The 16,314-nt window shown below is 35.2% G+C and overlaps 1 protein-coding gene across 1 annotated transcript in view; it reads left to right on the top strand.

The window, feature by feature from the left end:
• LRRC9 (leucine rich repeat containing 9) overlaps positions 1-16,314 on the top strand; it is a 127,657-nt gene that overhangs the window by 49,415 nt on the left and 61,928 nt on the right. Inside the window, exons 17-21 of the mRNA XM_036280590.1 lie at positions 7,681-7,872; positions 8,965-9,090; positions 11,325-11,459; positions 12,479-12,656; positions 15,129-15,349. Of these exons, the coding sequence (XP_036136483.1) occupies positions 7,681-7,872; positions 8,965-9,090; positions 11,325-11,459; positions 12,479-12,656; positions 15,129-15,349 (852 nt within the window). The remainder of the gene's footprint in view (positions 1-7,680; positions 7,873-8,964; positions 9,091-11,324; positions 11,460-12,478; positions 12,657-15,128; positions 15,350-16,314) is intronic.

The following is a 16,314-nucleotide window of genomic DNA, read 5'->3' on the forward strand; positions in this document are numbered from 1 at the left end:
TTTCAGTTTTAAAGGATGTTCTATTAAGATTATGTCCTTAATACATTTTTTTTACTACCAAATATCCTTTAGTTCAAGAAATTATGATGATAATAAATGATAGTTTTTTATGCTTACTCAAGAGAATAAAAAGTCAGTCACAAGATTGGGATTTCAGAAAATTTTTTACATTTTAATGACCTGTACATTGAAATCCTGAAACCTGAACCACTATAATAATGCCATTCCAAGAATATGAACTATGCATTCTATAGCAATAACTAATTTTACAGTGAATTCAAACAACTGTTTAAATTAAACTATAAATAAATCAATTCATTTTAAATCTATACTAATATTACTTTTATCTTAAAACAAGTTGTAAAATATTCTCTTTTTGTTTGTTTTTTTCTTTTGTTTTTGCATTTTTTAAAAATTTTTAAATTTTTGTTACAGATGTTTCTCCTTTTTCCCCCATTGACACCATCCTCCTCCTCCCTCCCTGCCCTGTCCCCAGCTTTGTTGTCCATGGCCATTGGTTATGCATACATGCATATAAGTTCTGTGGTTTATCTCCCCCCCACCTCCTCTTCTGGGGATTGTCAGTCTGTACCCTACTTCCACATCTCTGGGACTACCCTGTTTTTCAGACTGTTATGTTCATTATATTCCACAAATAAGTGAGATTATGTGATATATATCTTTCTATGCTTGGCTTGTTTCACTTAGGATAATACTCTACAGGTCCCTCCATGTCTTCTCAAAGAATAAGAGATCTTTCTTACAGCTGCATAGTAGTCCATTGTGTATATGTACCACAGTTTTTGTATCCATTCGTGTACTGATGGACATTTGGGCTGTTTCCAGAATTTAGCTACTGTAAATAGTGCTGCTATGAACATGGAGGTACATATATTCTTTCTGATTGGTATTTCAGGCTTCTTAGGGTATATTCCTAGAAGTGGGATCACTGGGTCAAATGGAAGTTCAGTTTTTAATTTTTTGAGGTAACACCATAGTGTTTTCCATAGTGACTGCACCAGTCTGCATTCGCACCAGCAGTGCACTAGAGTCCCCTTTTCTCCACAGGCTCGCCAACACTTGTTTGATGATTTGTTGATGGCAGCCATTCTCACAGGTGTGAGGTGATACCTCATTGTTGTTGTTTTTTTTCTTTCTTTTTTTTTTATCCTCACCCGAGGATATTTTTCCATTTTTTGTACAAATAGAGTGGGAGGGAGAGAGAGGAAGGGAGAGAGAGAGAAACATCGACGTGAAGGGACACATCGAGTGGCTGCCACCCGCACGACCAACCAGGGCCAGGGAAAAACTGCAACCAAAGTACATGCCCTTAGCGGGAACTGAACCCGGGTCTCTCCGGACCGCAGGCCGACACTCGAACCGCTGAGCCAAACTGGCCAGGGCCCTCATTGTTGTTTTAATTTGCATCTCTCTCATAATTAGTGATGTTGAGTATTTCTTCATATGTCTCTTGGCCATTTGTATATCCTGTTCAGAGAGATATCTATTTAGCTCCTCTACCCATTTTTTAATAAGATTCTTTGTTGTCCTTTTGTTGAGTTGTATGAGGACTCCATATATTTTGGAAATTAACTCTTTATTTGATGTATCATTGGCAATTATGCTCTCTCATACAGTGGGTTGCCTTTCCATTTTGGTGGTTGTTTCTTTTGCTGTGCAGAAGCTTTTGAGTTTGATGTAGTCCCATGTGTTCATTTTCTCCTTTGTTTCTGTTGCTTAGGTGATGTGTCAGTGAAAATTCTGCTGCATATGATGTCTGAAATTTTGTTGCCTACAGTTTCTTCTAGGATTTTTATGGATTCATGAATCACATTTAAGTCTTTTATCCATTTTGAGTTTATTCTTGTGTATGGTGTAAGTTGATGGTTTAGTTTCATTTTTTTGCATGTAGCTGTCCAATTTTCCCAACACCATTTATTAAAGAGGCTGTCTTTACTCCATTATATACTCTTCACACCTTTGTCAATAATTAATTGAGCATAATGTTTTGGGTTCATTTCTGGGTTCTCTGTTCTATTCCACTGATCTAATTGCCTGGTTTTGTGCCAGTACCAGGCTGTTTTGATTACAGTCACTTTGTAGTATAACCTGATATCTGGTATTGTAATACCACCTACTTTGTCCTTTTTTTTTTTTTTTTTAAGATTGTTGTGGCTATTCGGGGTCTTCTTTGGTTCCATATGAACTTTTGAAGTATTTGTTCTAGTTCTGTGAAGTATGTTGTTGCTATTTTGATGGGGATTGCATTGAATCTATACATTGCTTTGGGGAGTATGAACATTTTAATGATGTTAATTTTTCCAATCCATGAACAAGGTATGTGCTTCCACTTTTTTATATCTTCCTCTATTTCTTTTTTTCAATGTCCTGTAGTTCCTGCAAACAGGTCCTTTACTTCTTTGGTTAAGTTTATTCCTAAATATCTTAAGATTTTTTGCTGCAATGGTAAATGGAGTTATTTGTTAGTTTCTCTTTCTGTGAGTTCATCTTTGGTGTAAAAGAATGCTGTTGATTTCTTGACGTTAATTTTGTATCCTGCTACTTTGCCTAATTCATTTATTAAGTCTAGTAGATTTCTGATGGAGTCCTTAGGGTTTTCTATGTATAATATCATGTCATCTGGAAATAATGACAGTTTCACTTCCTCCTTTCCAATTTGGATCCCTTTTATTTTTTCTTCATGTCTGATTGCTGTGGCTAAGACTTCCAATACTATATTAAATAAGAGTGGCAAAAGTGGGCATCCCTGTCTTGTTGCTGTTCTTAAGGGAAATGCTTTTAGTTTTTGCCCATTGAGTATGATGTTGGCTGTAGGTCTTTCATATACGGCCTTTATTATGTTGAGATATGATCCCTCTATTCCCACATTGCTGAGTGTTTTTATCAGAAATGGGTGCTGGATTTTGTTGAATGCTTTTTCACCATCTATTGATATGATTATATGATTTTTATCTTTCATTTTGTTTATGGTGGTATATCACATTTATTGATTTGCGAATATTGTACCAGCCTTGCATTCCTGGGATGGATCCTACTTGGTCATGGTGAATACATTTTTGATGTATTGCTGGATCCAATTTGCTAGTATTTTGTTCAGGAGTTTGGCATCTATGTTAATCAGGGATGTTGGTCTGTAGTTTTCTCTCTTTGTAGTGTCTTATTCTGGTTTTGGAGTTAGAATTATGCTGGCCTCATAAAACAAGTTTGGAAGTCTTCCTTCTTCTTGAATTTTTAAAAATAGTTTGAGGAGAAGGGGTGTTAGTTCTTCTTTAGATGCTCAGTAAAACTCTCCCGTGAAGCTGTCCAGGCCTGGACTTTTGTTTGCTGGGAGAGTCTTGATTAAATCTTCAATTTCCTTAGTTGTTATTGGCGTGTTCAAGTTTTCTAACTCTTCACGGTTCAGTTTTAGGAGACTATGTGTTTCTAGAAATTTGTCCATTTCACTTAGATTGTCCAATTTGTTGCTGTATAATTGTTCATAATATCTGTTAACAATCTTTTGTATTTCTGTGGTGTCAGTTATTATTTTTCGTCTTTCATTTCTCATTTTGTGTATTTGGTTTCTCTCTCTTTGTTTCTTGGTGAGTCTAGCTAAGGGTCTATCAATCTTGTTTCTTTTTTCAAAAAAGCCAACTCTGTTTTATTGATCCTTTGAATTAGTTTTTTTTTTTTTTTTTTGTTCTCCATGTCATTTATTTCTGCTCTGATCTTTACTAGTTCCTTCCTTCTACTTGCTCTGGGGTTTTCTTCCTGTTTGCTTTCTAGTTCTTTAAGTTGTGAGGTTAGGTAGTCAATTGGAAATTTTTCTTGTTTCTTGAGGTGGGCCTGTAGTGCTATGAGCTTCCCTCTCAGCACTACTTTTGCTGCATCCCATAGATTTTGTGTTGTTGTGTGTTCATTTTCATTGGTTTCTGGGAATTTTTAAATTTCTTCCTTGATCACCATGGTAACCCATTCATTGATCAATAACATGCTATTTAGCCTCCATGTTTTCAAATGTCTTTGCATATTCTTGTTGCATTTGATTTCTAGTTTCATTCCATTGTGATCTGAGAAGATGCTTGATATGATTTCAATCTTCTTGAACTTGTAGAGACTTAGTTTGTTCCCTAACATGTGGTGTATCTTTGAGAATGTCCCATGTGCACTTGAGAATAATGTGAATTCTGCAGTTTTGAGGTGTAATTCTCTGTAGATATCTATTAAATTCATTTGATCTAGCGTTTCATTTAGAGTCTGTGTTTCCTTGTTAATTTTTTGTCTAGATGATCTATTCAGTGATGTCAGCAGGGTGTTAAAGTCCCCTGCTATGATTGTTTTGCTATCGATTTCTCCTTTGAAGTCCTCCAGAAGATTGTTAATATGTTTCAGTGCTTCTATATTGGGTGCATATATGTTTACCAGGGTTATATCTTCCTGTTGGATAGATCCTTTCAATATTATGTAGTGGCCGTCTTTGTCTCTAGTCATGGTCTTCATTTTGAAATCTATTTTATCAGATACGAGTATTGGTACCCTGCTTTTTTTTTGCATTTCGTTTGCTTAGAAGATTTTTTTCCATCCCTTCACTTTCAATCTATGTGAGTCTTCTGTTGTGAGGTGGGTCTCTTGTAAACACCATATATGTGAGTCATGCTTTCTTATCCAGTCAAATACTCTGTCTTTTTATCTGAGCATTCAAACCATTTACATTTAGGATGATTATTGATCTGTACTTATTTATTGCCATTTTTGTTTAGTGTGGTTCTATTTTTCTTCCTATTTCTTCCAGTAATTACAGCAGTTCTTTTAACATTTCTTGCAGTGTTGGTTTGGTGCTAATATATTCCCTTAGCCTTTTTTTTTTTTTTTGCTGTGGGAAGCTCTTTATTTGACCTTCTATTTTGAATGATAGTCTTGCTGGATAGAGTAGTCTTGGATTCAGATCCTTGTTTTTCATGATCTTGCTTTATGCCATTCCCTTCTGGCTGTAGTGTTTCTGTTGAGAAGTCAGATGATAGCCTTATAGGGGTTTCTTTGTAGGTAACCTGTTGTTTATCTCTTGCTGCCTTTAGGTTTCTCTCTTTGTCTTCAATTTTTGGCATTTTAATTATTATGTGTCTTGGTGTGGGCCTGTTTGGGTTCTTCTTACTTGGGCTCTCTGTGCTTCTTGAACTTGAATGCCTTCTTCCTTCACCAAGTTAGGAAAGTTTTCTGTCACTATTTCTTCAAATATATTCTCTAACCCTTGCCCATTTTCTTCCTCTTCGGGGACTCCTATTATGTGAATGTTGTTACGTTTCCAGTTGTCCCACATTTCTCTTAAGCTGTCTTCCTGTTTTTTAATTGTTTTTTCCTTTTGGTTTTCTAATTTGTTGATTTTTTCTACCCTATCTTCTAATTCACTGATCCGGTCCTCAGCTTCCTCTACTCTGCTGGTTAGTCCTTCTGATGTGTTCTTAATTTCTGCTATGTCATTCTTCATTTCCACTTGGTTGGTTTTTAATGTTTCTATATCTTTACTCATAGCGCTGATGTCCTTACTCATGCTGCTGAGCTTCCTCAAGATATGGCTCTGAATTCTACCCCTGATAATTTGCTTACCTGCATTTCATTTATTTTATCTTTGATATGGTTCTCTCGTTCTTTCATTTGGGATTTGTTTCTTTGTTTCACCATTTTGGCTATCTCAGTGGCTTTTGGAGCCTGCCAAATTTTCCCTTTGAGTGTTGGTGTTCTGCTGTTTGTGGCTCCCTCTACTGGGTTTGTATGAACGTGGGAGGGCCCACATTAAATACCACTGTCAAGTCTTACTTTCCTGGGTAGATTTGCAAGCCCAGGAAAGGTTCAGTTTATCCTCTAAGCTTTTTGCCTGGAGGCTATTAGTTTCAGTTACTCAGTGCCTTGGAATTTAGCTTTGGTGTTCTGCTAGGAGGATTTCCAGAGGGCGGTACAGATGCTGGTTGTTAATTAGCCTCAATTTGCATTTATTTGCCTCACCTGGAAGTGGCTGAATCTCAGAGGGAGAGGCTGCTGCTTTTCCCCACAGCACTTGGAAGGAGCAAGCTGGAAACCATCCTTTGTGGCCACAACTCAGAAAAAATTCTATGCACCCTCCAAATCCCAGGTGTCCCCACAGAGATCCAGTTCAGTCTGCCCTCTTTTTGCCAGAGCCCTAGGTGAGTGGCTGTAGCCAATTCAGTGTTCTGTTCCAGCCCTCTGAGCTGTGGAGCAGGTTTGGTATTTTAACCCCAAGGGTGCTGCTCACAGCTAAGACCGCTTCTGTCCGTGGGCTCCCAGCCCTCCCACCATCTCGTGCCTCCACAGATCCTACCTGTGTCCCTGGTTATATAGTCTTGCCCCCACTGCTTTTCTGTTGCTTTTTGTATTTTTTTTTTAGCTGTAATTCCCGTTTGGTCCTGGGGAGATCGTCTGTGTATCTTCCATTCACTCTGTCGTCATTTTTTTCTCTTGCAAAATATCTTCTTAGAGTACTCTTTATCTCTTTCTCGTTCTGTGTCTAAGTTAGTGTATACCTTATGAAAACAATGTATTTGCAATACATATGAATAACAAAGACTTCTTACAAATAAATAAAATGAATCTCTGAATAGATAAATGGCCAAAGAAAAGAAGCACAATAAACAAATAAACAAACATTTGAAAATGGCTAATGTAAACAAGTGGAAACATGTTTGACTTGACTAGTAATTAAGAATTTCAATTAAAATGAAGCAGGTGGATTGCTGGGCGTTTAGAAAATGAGCATTCTCATATTTTACTGTGGGAAGAAAAAAAATGGTACAAACATCCTTGAAAATTATTTGGCAGTTATTTGTCAAGAGTCTTAAAATACAGAAATACTTAAAAGCAGTAATCTCATTTCTAAAAACCCTTTCTATAAAATATCAGCATCTCAGTTAAAATATCATGACCATGGTCATTAGTTGCAGTATTACCAATGATAAGAAGCTACATAAATATCCATAGAAAAATGTTTAAAACAATCCTAGTAATTCACATTAGAATATTATGCAATCATTAAAAATAATTTTGAAGAACATTTAATGATATCTTAAAAGGATACAAAATTCTATGTAATACAATCTGTTTTATTCAAGAAAAATATGTCAATGCAATAAAAAACAGTGTTTTCAGTCATTCTTTCTGAGCAATAGAATTATGTTTTCTATTTTTTTCTTTGTACCTGTTTATTGTAGTTTCCAAATTTCCAACAGAGAACATGTTACTTTAATGATTTTTCAAAATCATTAAAAATTGTGTAGTTTTAAATAAGAAAATCAGAATAGTTTCGATTTCTACCTCTGAAGATAAACATTTTAAACCAGGTTATGGGTTCAATAGTAAAAAACAAAAGCCTAAATATTAAGAAGTGTAATTCCTTGTTTGTTGGGGAAAATTATCTTCCCAGTTTCTCTCTGCCTTCTCTTCTCTAAAAACAAACAATGCCACTTTGTGTTATAAGGGTGAAGTGAAAATTAAGAGAGAATGACTAAAATAAAATACCTGTAGCTCTTTAGGAAAATGCATACATTGATACCATGATTGCAGTATAATACTATTTAGATTTCTGTGAGGATTATCAAAAAGCATGTAGAATACTTATGTAAATACAAACCATGATCCTTTCAGCATCACTTCTATTTGTATGTACTGCAGTATAACCTTGAATATTTGGATGCAAGCCATAACCATGTGATAACCCTTGAGGGATTTAGAGGTCTGATGAAACTGAAGCACTTAGACTTGAGTTGGAATCAACTGAAAAAATCTGGCGATGAAATAAATATGTTATGCAAACATACTACAAACCTTCTCACTCTTGATATTCAACATAATCCATGGCAAAAGGTATGCAACAGACATGTGATAAAAAAGCAAACAATTATTTTTATTTCATTTTCTCACTACTATTCAGTGATAACCAGAAATAGGCAAACTATCTTTGCTGTATTCAAATTTCTTTAAGTATTTCATAAGTTGAATTTAGTATAGTGATCAAATAAATCAAATGTCACTCTAAAAAAGGCTATAATTTCACATTGGACTTTTTTTGTAATCTAATGAGAGTATTATGTCTTTAAGAGTGTTAAATGCTATTGCCATTTGTGTTAGAACTCTACTGTAATGAAGCAAAGGAACTAAGAATAATAGAATAAAGTGAAAGAAATATAGTATGAAGGGGGAACAAATTTGTCACCTCCCCTGCTATGTTCTACTATAAAATAAAATTTGAACACATTTTCTGATAAAAAAAAATAGGTAGGTTCATGCTAAGAAATATCAGCACTCAATGATTATATTTTAGTGTATCTCCAAGTACTTAAAACAAGCGTCAAATTTATAATTTCATGAATCCTCCTTTCTTGCTTTTCAAAAATGTATATAAGACTGTGTTCAACATTTTTAAAAGGGACTAAAGCATGATTGGTTCTACTCAATTGGCCATATTAATGTTTATATTGTTGTATTTCTTTCATTTTGCTCCATAAAATTAAAGGATATTTTGCTTTTGCCAAAGCTGACTTCCTGAATGATCCCAGTACAGCTATCTCCCTGTTGCCAAATTAAATGTCAAGGGCTGAAGATCCGTACTGAATCACACCCATAGCTGACTAGCTGACTGCTGATCTAGATAAAAAGGAGGCACTGCAGTTGTTCTTTGAACCTTTCACTGGTCACTTTTCAACATTTTATGGGATTTCCCCCCTTCATACGAGTAGAACCATCCACCTCCAAACAGAACAAATTAATTCAACAATATAACTTAATTTCTACTATTATGTAAAGAATTAAATTAAGCCTTTATTTTTAGATATATAATAAAATAAATAAGAGATGCATAATTTTGAGTTATATGGGAAGGAATGAAGAAGCACTCCTTTCTATGCCATAACATATATAATATTTTGTAAAAATTAACCTTTTGTTATTTTTCTCAAGCCAGCCACATTAAGGCTGAGTGTTATTGGCAGATTAAAGACCCTTACTCATTTAGATGGACTCCTAATATCTAAAGAAGAAGCAACATCAGCTATGAAATTTATTAGTGGAACAAAGATTACTCAGGTTAGATTTTACTATTTAATATTTCTTGTGCTATTTAGTATATACAAATAGTATTTCCCATATTCTTTTTTTGTTATTAAGATTTCATGTCCTCTTTGCATGCTAATAAAAACTCAACTAATATATAACAATCATATCACTTGAATTTTTTGTTTAAATGTATCTCATTTAACTTTCTATAAATAAGGTAAGCTTAGAATCCATGATAAATCATTTAGTGAATTATCTACCTGGTATTGGTATTATATGTTTGTGGTTGAAAAAAACAAAACCTAATTAATTCCTAAAGAAGAGTTGGGGATTTACCTTACCAGAAATTAAAATTTACTAAAATCCTTTAAGACAATATGGAATCGGCACAGAGTTAGACTAATAGACCAAAGAAATGGAATATAAAGACCCAATATTGACCCATACATACCTGGAAACTTGATAAATAACAGAGCTGCCTTTATAGATTAGGGAGGCTAGTCAATAAAACACACTGGGACAAATGCATTAAGAACAGACTGGCCAGTCCCCAAGGGGAGGGGGAGGGGATGACTGGATTAAGAAGGTGAAGGTATTAGCCAAAGAATATATATGCACACCCCATGGACACAGACAATAGATTGGTGAAGACCAAGGTAGGGGGAGGCACTGGTGGGTGGAGGTGTATAAAGGGGAGTGGATGGGAGGGAGACACTTGTAATTATGTCAACATTAGAAAATTTTTGATAAAAAAAAAAAACACTTCACTGTAAAAAGAAAAACCAAAATGTTTTAGAAGAAAATATCACAGATTATCATTATGACCTTGAATTAGGGAAGAATTTATTACACAAGAAATAAAGAGCACACCACGAAGAAACTGAAAAGCCAAGGTATGTACTGGGAAAAGGAATTTACAACACATCTAACTAACAACAGGCATTCTTTATATATCCAGAATATATCATGAAAAAGATAACTCAAAACAGAAAAATGGGCAAAAGATTTAAACAGACACTTCACTGGAGAGGAACAGCCAAATAACTTAGGAAAAGATACTCCACAACATTAGTATTCAAAAAAATGAACATTAAAACTTATTACCGCCACCAATAAGCAAAAATTTTAAGGCCTGACAATATAAAGTTTCAGCAAAGATCTGAAGTAACGGGTAGAGTTGATGCAACCACTTTGGAAAAACAATTTGGCATTATCTAGTAAAGCTGAATATTTACATAGCTCACAACCCAGCATATATACTGGGTAAATATTTGTATATACTCTAAAGAAACACTTATTATATACACCGGGAGTTATGCAAAATAATATTTTTTCCCTTGGAATTGTTTTTAGATAGAGTGGAAGGGAGAGAGGGAAAGAGAGACAGAGAGACAGAGAGAGAGATACATCAATGTGAAAGAGACACATCAATTGGTTGCCTCCCGCATGACCCTGACTGGGGCCAGGGACTGAATCTGCAACCCAGTACATGCTGTTGACCAGGAATTGAACCCATGACCCCTTGGTCCATGGGCTGACACTCTAACTACTGAACCACACTGGCCAGGGCCACACATAATATTTTTGAATACTAATGTTGTGGAGGAACGTTTATAATAACAAAAAACTGAAATCAGCCCCAGTGTTCATTAACAGGAGAATTGATAGGAAATGCTATATCGCAATGACTACAGCTGCATGCAGCAGCACAGATGAATCTCATGAATATAATGTTGAGCAAAAAAGCAGGCCATAGAAGACTTCATACATATTATTCATTTTATATTAATTTCAAGTATGTGCAGACAAATGATATATTGTTTATGGACACAAACATAGGTCAATAAAGCAAGCAAATGATAGATAGAAAATTTGAGATCATTTGATCACTTCTTAGGGAATCAATTGATTCACTTGAGTGATGGTGTCAGGAGAAAGAGGAAAAGGATTAGGGTAGGTAGTAGGAATAGTCTAGCTCTTAAACTGGTTTCATGAATGAATTATATGGGTGTTTGTAATACAGTGTTCCTTTCACACCTTTATAAATATTATTTGTAATGGTTAAATATCTGCTAAAACAAATATAGAGTAAAATACATAATTTAAGTTTTATCTGGACATTGAAAACATTTTAAGGCAAAGAACGTGTCATATTTTAAAAGTATTCATTGGGTCACTCATCTAGGAAGCAGTACTTTTCATTATATATAAATAAACTTCTATATGCCATTTCCTTTATTCATCATGTTTTTCTTATTTTATAGTTCTCTCTCTTACGGCATTCTAGCACTAAAGAGGAGTGTCCACGAATGCTTAGTATATGGCCTTCTGCCAAAATTCTGACACAGACTTCAAAGTTAGGACCACATTCACATCTGAATGGAAACTGGTACTCAAAGGTAAAGGCCAGTTCTATTAAACCCAATAAAAAAAGCTTAATTTCAATTGATTTTTAGTCAGCTTTGGTCTGTATATCATAAAGAGGATACAGGTAAGGGGCAGAAAATTGGAAGAGCTAAATTAAAATTAAATAGGGAGGTCAAGTTGTATATAGTTAGATTACGGGGTCAGGCCTTGATGGTAGTCACCATAGAACTGTAGATTTAGCATAAAGGTAGACTACAAAACTAGAGTAGATTCTGATAATATGTCAAAATAAGCAAGCAAACTTTAAAGCTCAGAGTCAGAGGTCAAACCACAAGTCTGGGTGGCAAGGTAAAAGGGAAAATCTGGCATGGGAATAGAGGAACCAATCTAAATTCAGCCAAGGATAAAGGAAAAGGTTCTGGAGCACCAGCAGCTTCTTGCTGCATGAAGCACCCTTATATATCTTACCAAAGACAGAAACTGGGTTAAGAAAAGATGAACCTTGAAAATGGAAGATATTGGTGGCAGTACTTGTATCATAGGCTATGCATAGATATTTAGCTGTGATGCAGGTCCAGTGACAGCCTTGACTAACTACACAAGGAGTTCTGGAATTAGAATGGCAGTTTAAATTTGTTCCAAGTTGGGCTGAGATGGCCGCGCCTTTATTTCCCTCTGTCATTGGATATGGGCCAACGGGGATGGAGCGTGACCTTGGGCAAGGCAGCTCTCTGCAGCTGAGGCTGTCCCTGAAGGGACTGACAGCTGGAAGCTTCTGCCAACAGCATTCCCAGCAGCTGGGACAAGTCCTTCACTAAAGTGGGAATCTGACTGGCACAGCACAATGACCATATGCCATGTAAGTCCCTCTTGGAGTTATAATCTTATCAAAATTTACTATTTTGCAATCTAAGGGCTTCACAATATCTTTATTGTGAAGGAATTCCTTTGACATTACTATATATGCATTATTTCACTAATCGTTTTATCTTATAACATTGAATTTATTGATGAGATTCAGAGGTAACATATAATGTTAATTATTCTACAGATAACTGCCTTAAATTTAGATGGGCAGCATCTCTTTGAAATCACAAATTTAGGAAAATTGGAAAATTTGAAGTGGGCATCATTCAACAACAATAATCTAACTAAAATGGAAGGCTTGGAATCTTGTGTTAACTTAGAAGAGCTCACATTAGATGGAAACTGTATCTCAAAGATAGAAGGTAAGGTATTTAAGAAATTGAAAGTATTAGAATATGAACATCTAATTGACATGAGCAAAAAATGAATAACACTGAGGATACAATTTCTGAAGTGGAAAATCTCTAGAGAAGTTCCCAGGTTTGGAGCAGTCTTCTAAGCACCTATTAGTGGGATCGCCTGCTGAATAACATGAGCCCAGCGAGCTGACTTTCACTTCCCCCCCCTTCCCTCTCCTCCCCTCTGTGCCAGTGTTTACCATCCATTATGCAACCTAGCACATTACAAACTAGGCAGTAATTAATATTTGTAGAGTTGAAAAAAAAATGAATGAATGAGTGAGGTGCTTTTTAAAAATATAAACCAGCTCAGTTTATTTTTCAAAATATAGAATTAAGGTTACATTAGGGAATTCGAAGACTAACAAAAATGAAAAATTTATTCACAAGAAGTTAAAAATCAAAGGTACTATATAATCTTTTATATGGATCCATGTACAAGTACAATTAAGCAGCTTTACTAATGTCTGGGTACACAGACACACATGTGGATATGGAATATTTCTGCATGTTCATTTTAGTAACAGGGCTGCCCTTGGGAAGAACAAAAGGTAAGAACTGGAAATCATGGCTGGAAAAAAAGACTTAATTTATATTTTATTCACTTCTGAATTGTTGGATTATTTTTAGCGTGTGGGTACTACCTTTTTCATAAAATAGAAAGTTTTATTTCAAAAAATTACATATGCAAAAGCAAATATTAAATATATTTTAAAACAGCATGTATAACATTTGTCACACTTTATTTTAATGGCTGTTAATATATTTCTAAAACTCGCTTGAGCATAAGAATCACTTGGGATACCTAACTGAACATACAGATTCACAGGCCTCTCTGTGGATTTCAGTTGAGTAAACCTGAGGGTAGCTCAGGCATGTGTGTTGCAAACCATCACCAGTCTTCCATTCCCATACAAAAGGGTGCTAGTTTTGCTTTGTATATACAATTGAGAACCCTATTTCCTTTACGGGAAGAGTCCTCCAACCTACCCACTTTCGCTATACCCACTTTTCAGAGAAGATAAACTGCACTAAACTTTAACAGCTAATCTCTCTTCATTTTTCCAGAAGTAGATAGGTTTAATATCCATTTATGAACTTCTGCTTTGGTGGTTTTACCATACCATACCCTAGATTGATTTACTTTTAGCATTGTGTAGCCCCATGAGAGAAGCTGGTGTGAAAGGGGAGTGCATAAAATTTATTGAGGACCAATTATTTGCCAAAATCTGTAAGTTGATGCTTTTTCAAATGCCATTTCATTAAATTCCATAACCACTTAGAAGTGGATTTTATTATGTCCATTTTATGTATGAGGAAAATGAGGCTCGGAGGTTATATCATTTTACATAATTTACCTATGTTCCCAAATCTAGTAGTGACATATTTGAAACCAGCTCTGACTCCAAAGTTCTTATCTTTCAGCTGCACCTTCCTACCTACAGTTATAAAGTGCCTACACTATATAACATACATAGGAGTGAGATTGGGGTGAGAGGTGGCATTTTTTTAGTTCTGTCTTAGAGTACTTTTAATTGGTTCTTTTTAATACAAATGATGCCACAATGAGAAATATTGTACTCCAGTTCCTTACCATTGTTTTAAAATAGGGGCTGGTACTGTGGAAAATAGTATGGAGTATAAAAAAGAAGGAACTTTTACCCTTTGCAACAGCATGGATGAACCTGGAAATTATTATGCTAAGGGAAATAAGCCAGTCAAAGAAAGATGAATACCATATGATCTCACTTATTTGTGGAATCTAATGAACAAAATAAACTGATGAACAAAATAAATACAGAGGCATGGATACATGGGACAGACTGACAGATATTAGAGGGGAGGAGTGTGGGGAGGATTGGACAAAATAAGGTGAAGAGATTAGCCAAAGAACATACATGCATAGCTCATGCACATAGAGAATAGTGTGGTGAATTTGGGGGAGGGCAGGGGCTGTGTGGAGATGGGCAAAGGGGCAGAAATGGAGGACATTTGTAATAGTGTCAATAATTTTTTTTAATGTAACCATAAAATATCATTTTGATATAAAATATTTACAAATAACAATAAATAAATAAAATGGGAGCTTTGCGTAAACCTTTATGTTACTGTGATGGTGAAAATCTTAAGTATATCACTTGAAGGTTATTTGAAAGCAAAATTTAGTATTTCCTATATAATACCTTCCCTTAACAACTAAGAAGAATGAGTCTAGTTAGAAATCCAAAATTGGAATTTAATACATTAGCTGGGACTTTATACTATACACACTATATCCTTAAATAAAAGGAAAAACTATGATGGTTAATATTATAGAATCCATAAAGCCACTTGAATTTAGAAAAAGAGAACCAGTAAAATGACCAGTCAGTTATTTTTTTAAATTACCCTTTCAGTGCTATCTGAATCTTTTCTTGAATTTGTTTATTTTTCTAGGCATTTCCAAGCTAACTAAATTAACCCGCCTCAGCATAAATAATAATCTTCTCACTGGTTTGGAGAAGCATACTTTTGATAACATGCTTCATCTTCACTCCCTTTCTCTTAAGAACAACAGAATCACTTCATTGAGTGGTTTACAAAAAGCTTTTACTCTAATTGAATTATACATAAGCAATAACTATGTTGCTCTCAATCAGGAGATCTACAATTTAAAGGTGACTATCTTGGGTAATGTTTTTGTCTTTAAAAATATTGTTTCTTTGTACTATGAAAGTAATTCATGTTCACTGTACAGGAATTGGAAAATACAGAAAAATGTAAAGAAGAAAATATAAATCAAGAATAACAAGGTTTACTAAATGTATTTGTATTCACTTTATGTATACATACAAACATGTGTATGTGTAACCATAATGTTCCCAGGCCGATAACGTCATGGGTAAATTTTTTTGAATACTCAAGTAAAATAACTCAAACCCCATTCCCCCTAACTAGTGCCTTCCTCGGTATTTCAAAGGATTTTCCAACTTGGATAGGAAGTAAGATTCTTTAACATTTCCTGGTCTCAGAGCAATTCTTGATAATCTCTCACTTATTTACTGGTTCTTACTGGTGGCTCCATCTTTTTTTTTAATTTATTTATTTTTGTTACAGATGTTTCTCCTTTTTCCCCCCATGGACACCCTCCTCCCGATCCCACCCCCTCACCCTCAGCATTGTTATCTATGTTGGTGGCTCCATCTTTATGCTCAACTCTGCCTACCTTTGCTCTCTTTAATTCTCCCAAAGAAACCTCTAATCCAAGCTACTGTATAACAGGCTTTGCTGAAAGTTTGGATAAAATGGAAGTTTACTACAGCCCAGAATAGGAATTCATTTCAAATGTAATGTTTGACTTAACTGTTTATAAAGTTCAACGGCCATTTCCTACCACTGAAACTCTCACCATGGCCTCTTTTCTTTTGCTTATACCACAGTTCTAGGGCTTTATTTCCTAACAAAAGTGTAGGTCCATTTCCCATCTTTTCTTAAGTTCAGCCTTCTCCCCATCTTACTTGCCCAACATAATACTTCTTCCCAAACTGCAGAGGCAACCTAATCAACAACACCAGCAACAAAATAAACCATTTCATATTATGATGCAGAGTAGTTTTACTCCCTCTTACCTTAATCTCTCCCA

This window comes from Molossus molossus, unplaced genomic scaffold (assembly GCF_014108415.1).
Source record: "Molossus molossus isolate mMolMol1 unplaced genomic scaffold, mMolMol1.p scaffold_m16_p_1, whole genome shotgun sequence".
NCBI classification, from domain to species: domain Eukaryota; kingdom Metazoa; phylum Chordata; class Mammalia; order Chiroptera; family Molossidae; genus Molossus; species Molossus molossus.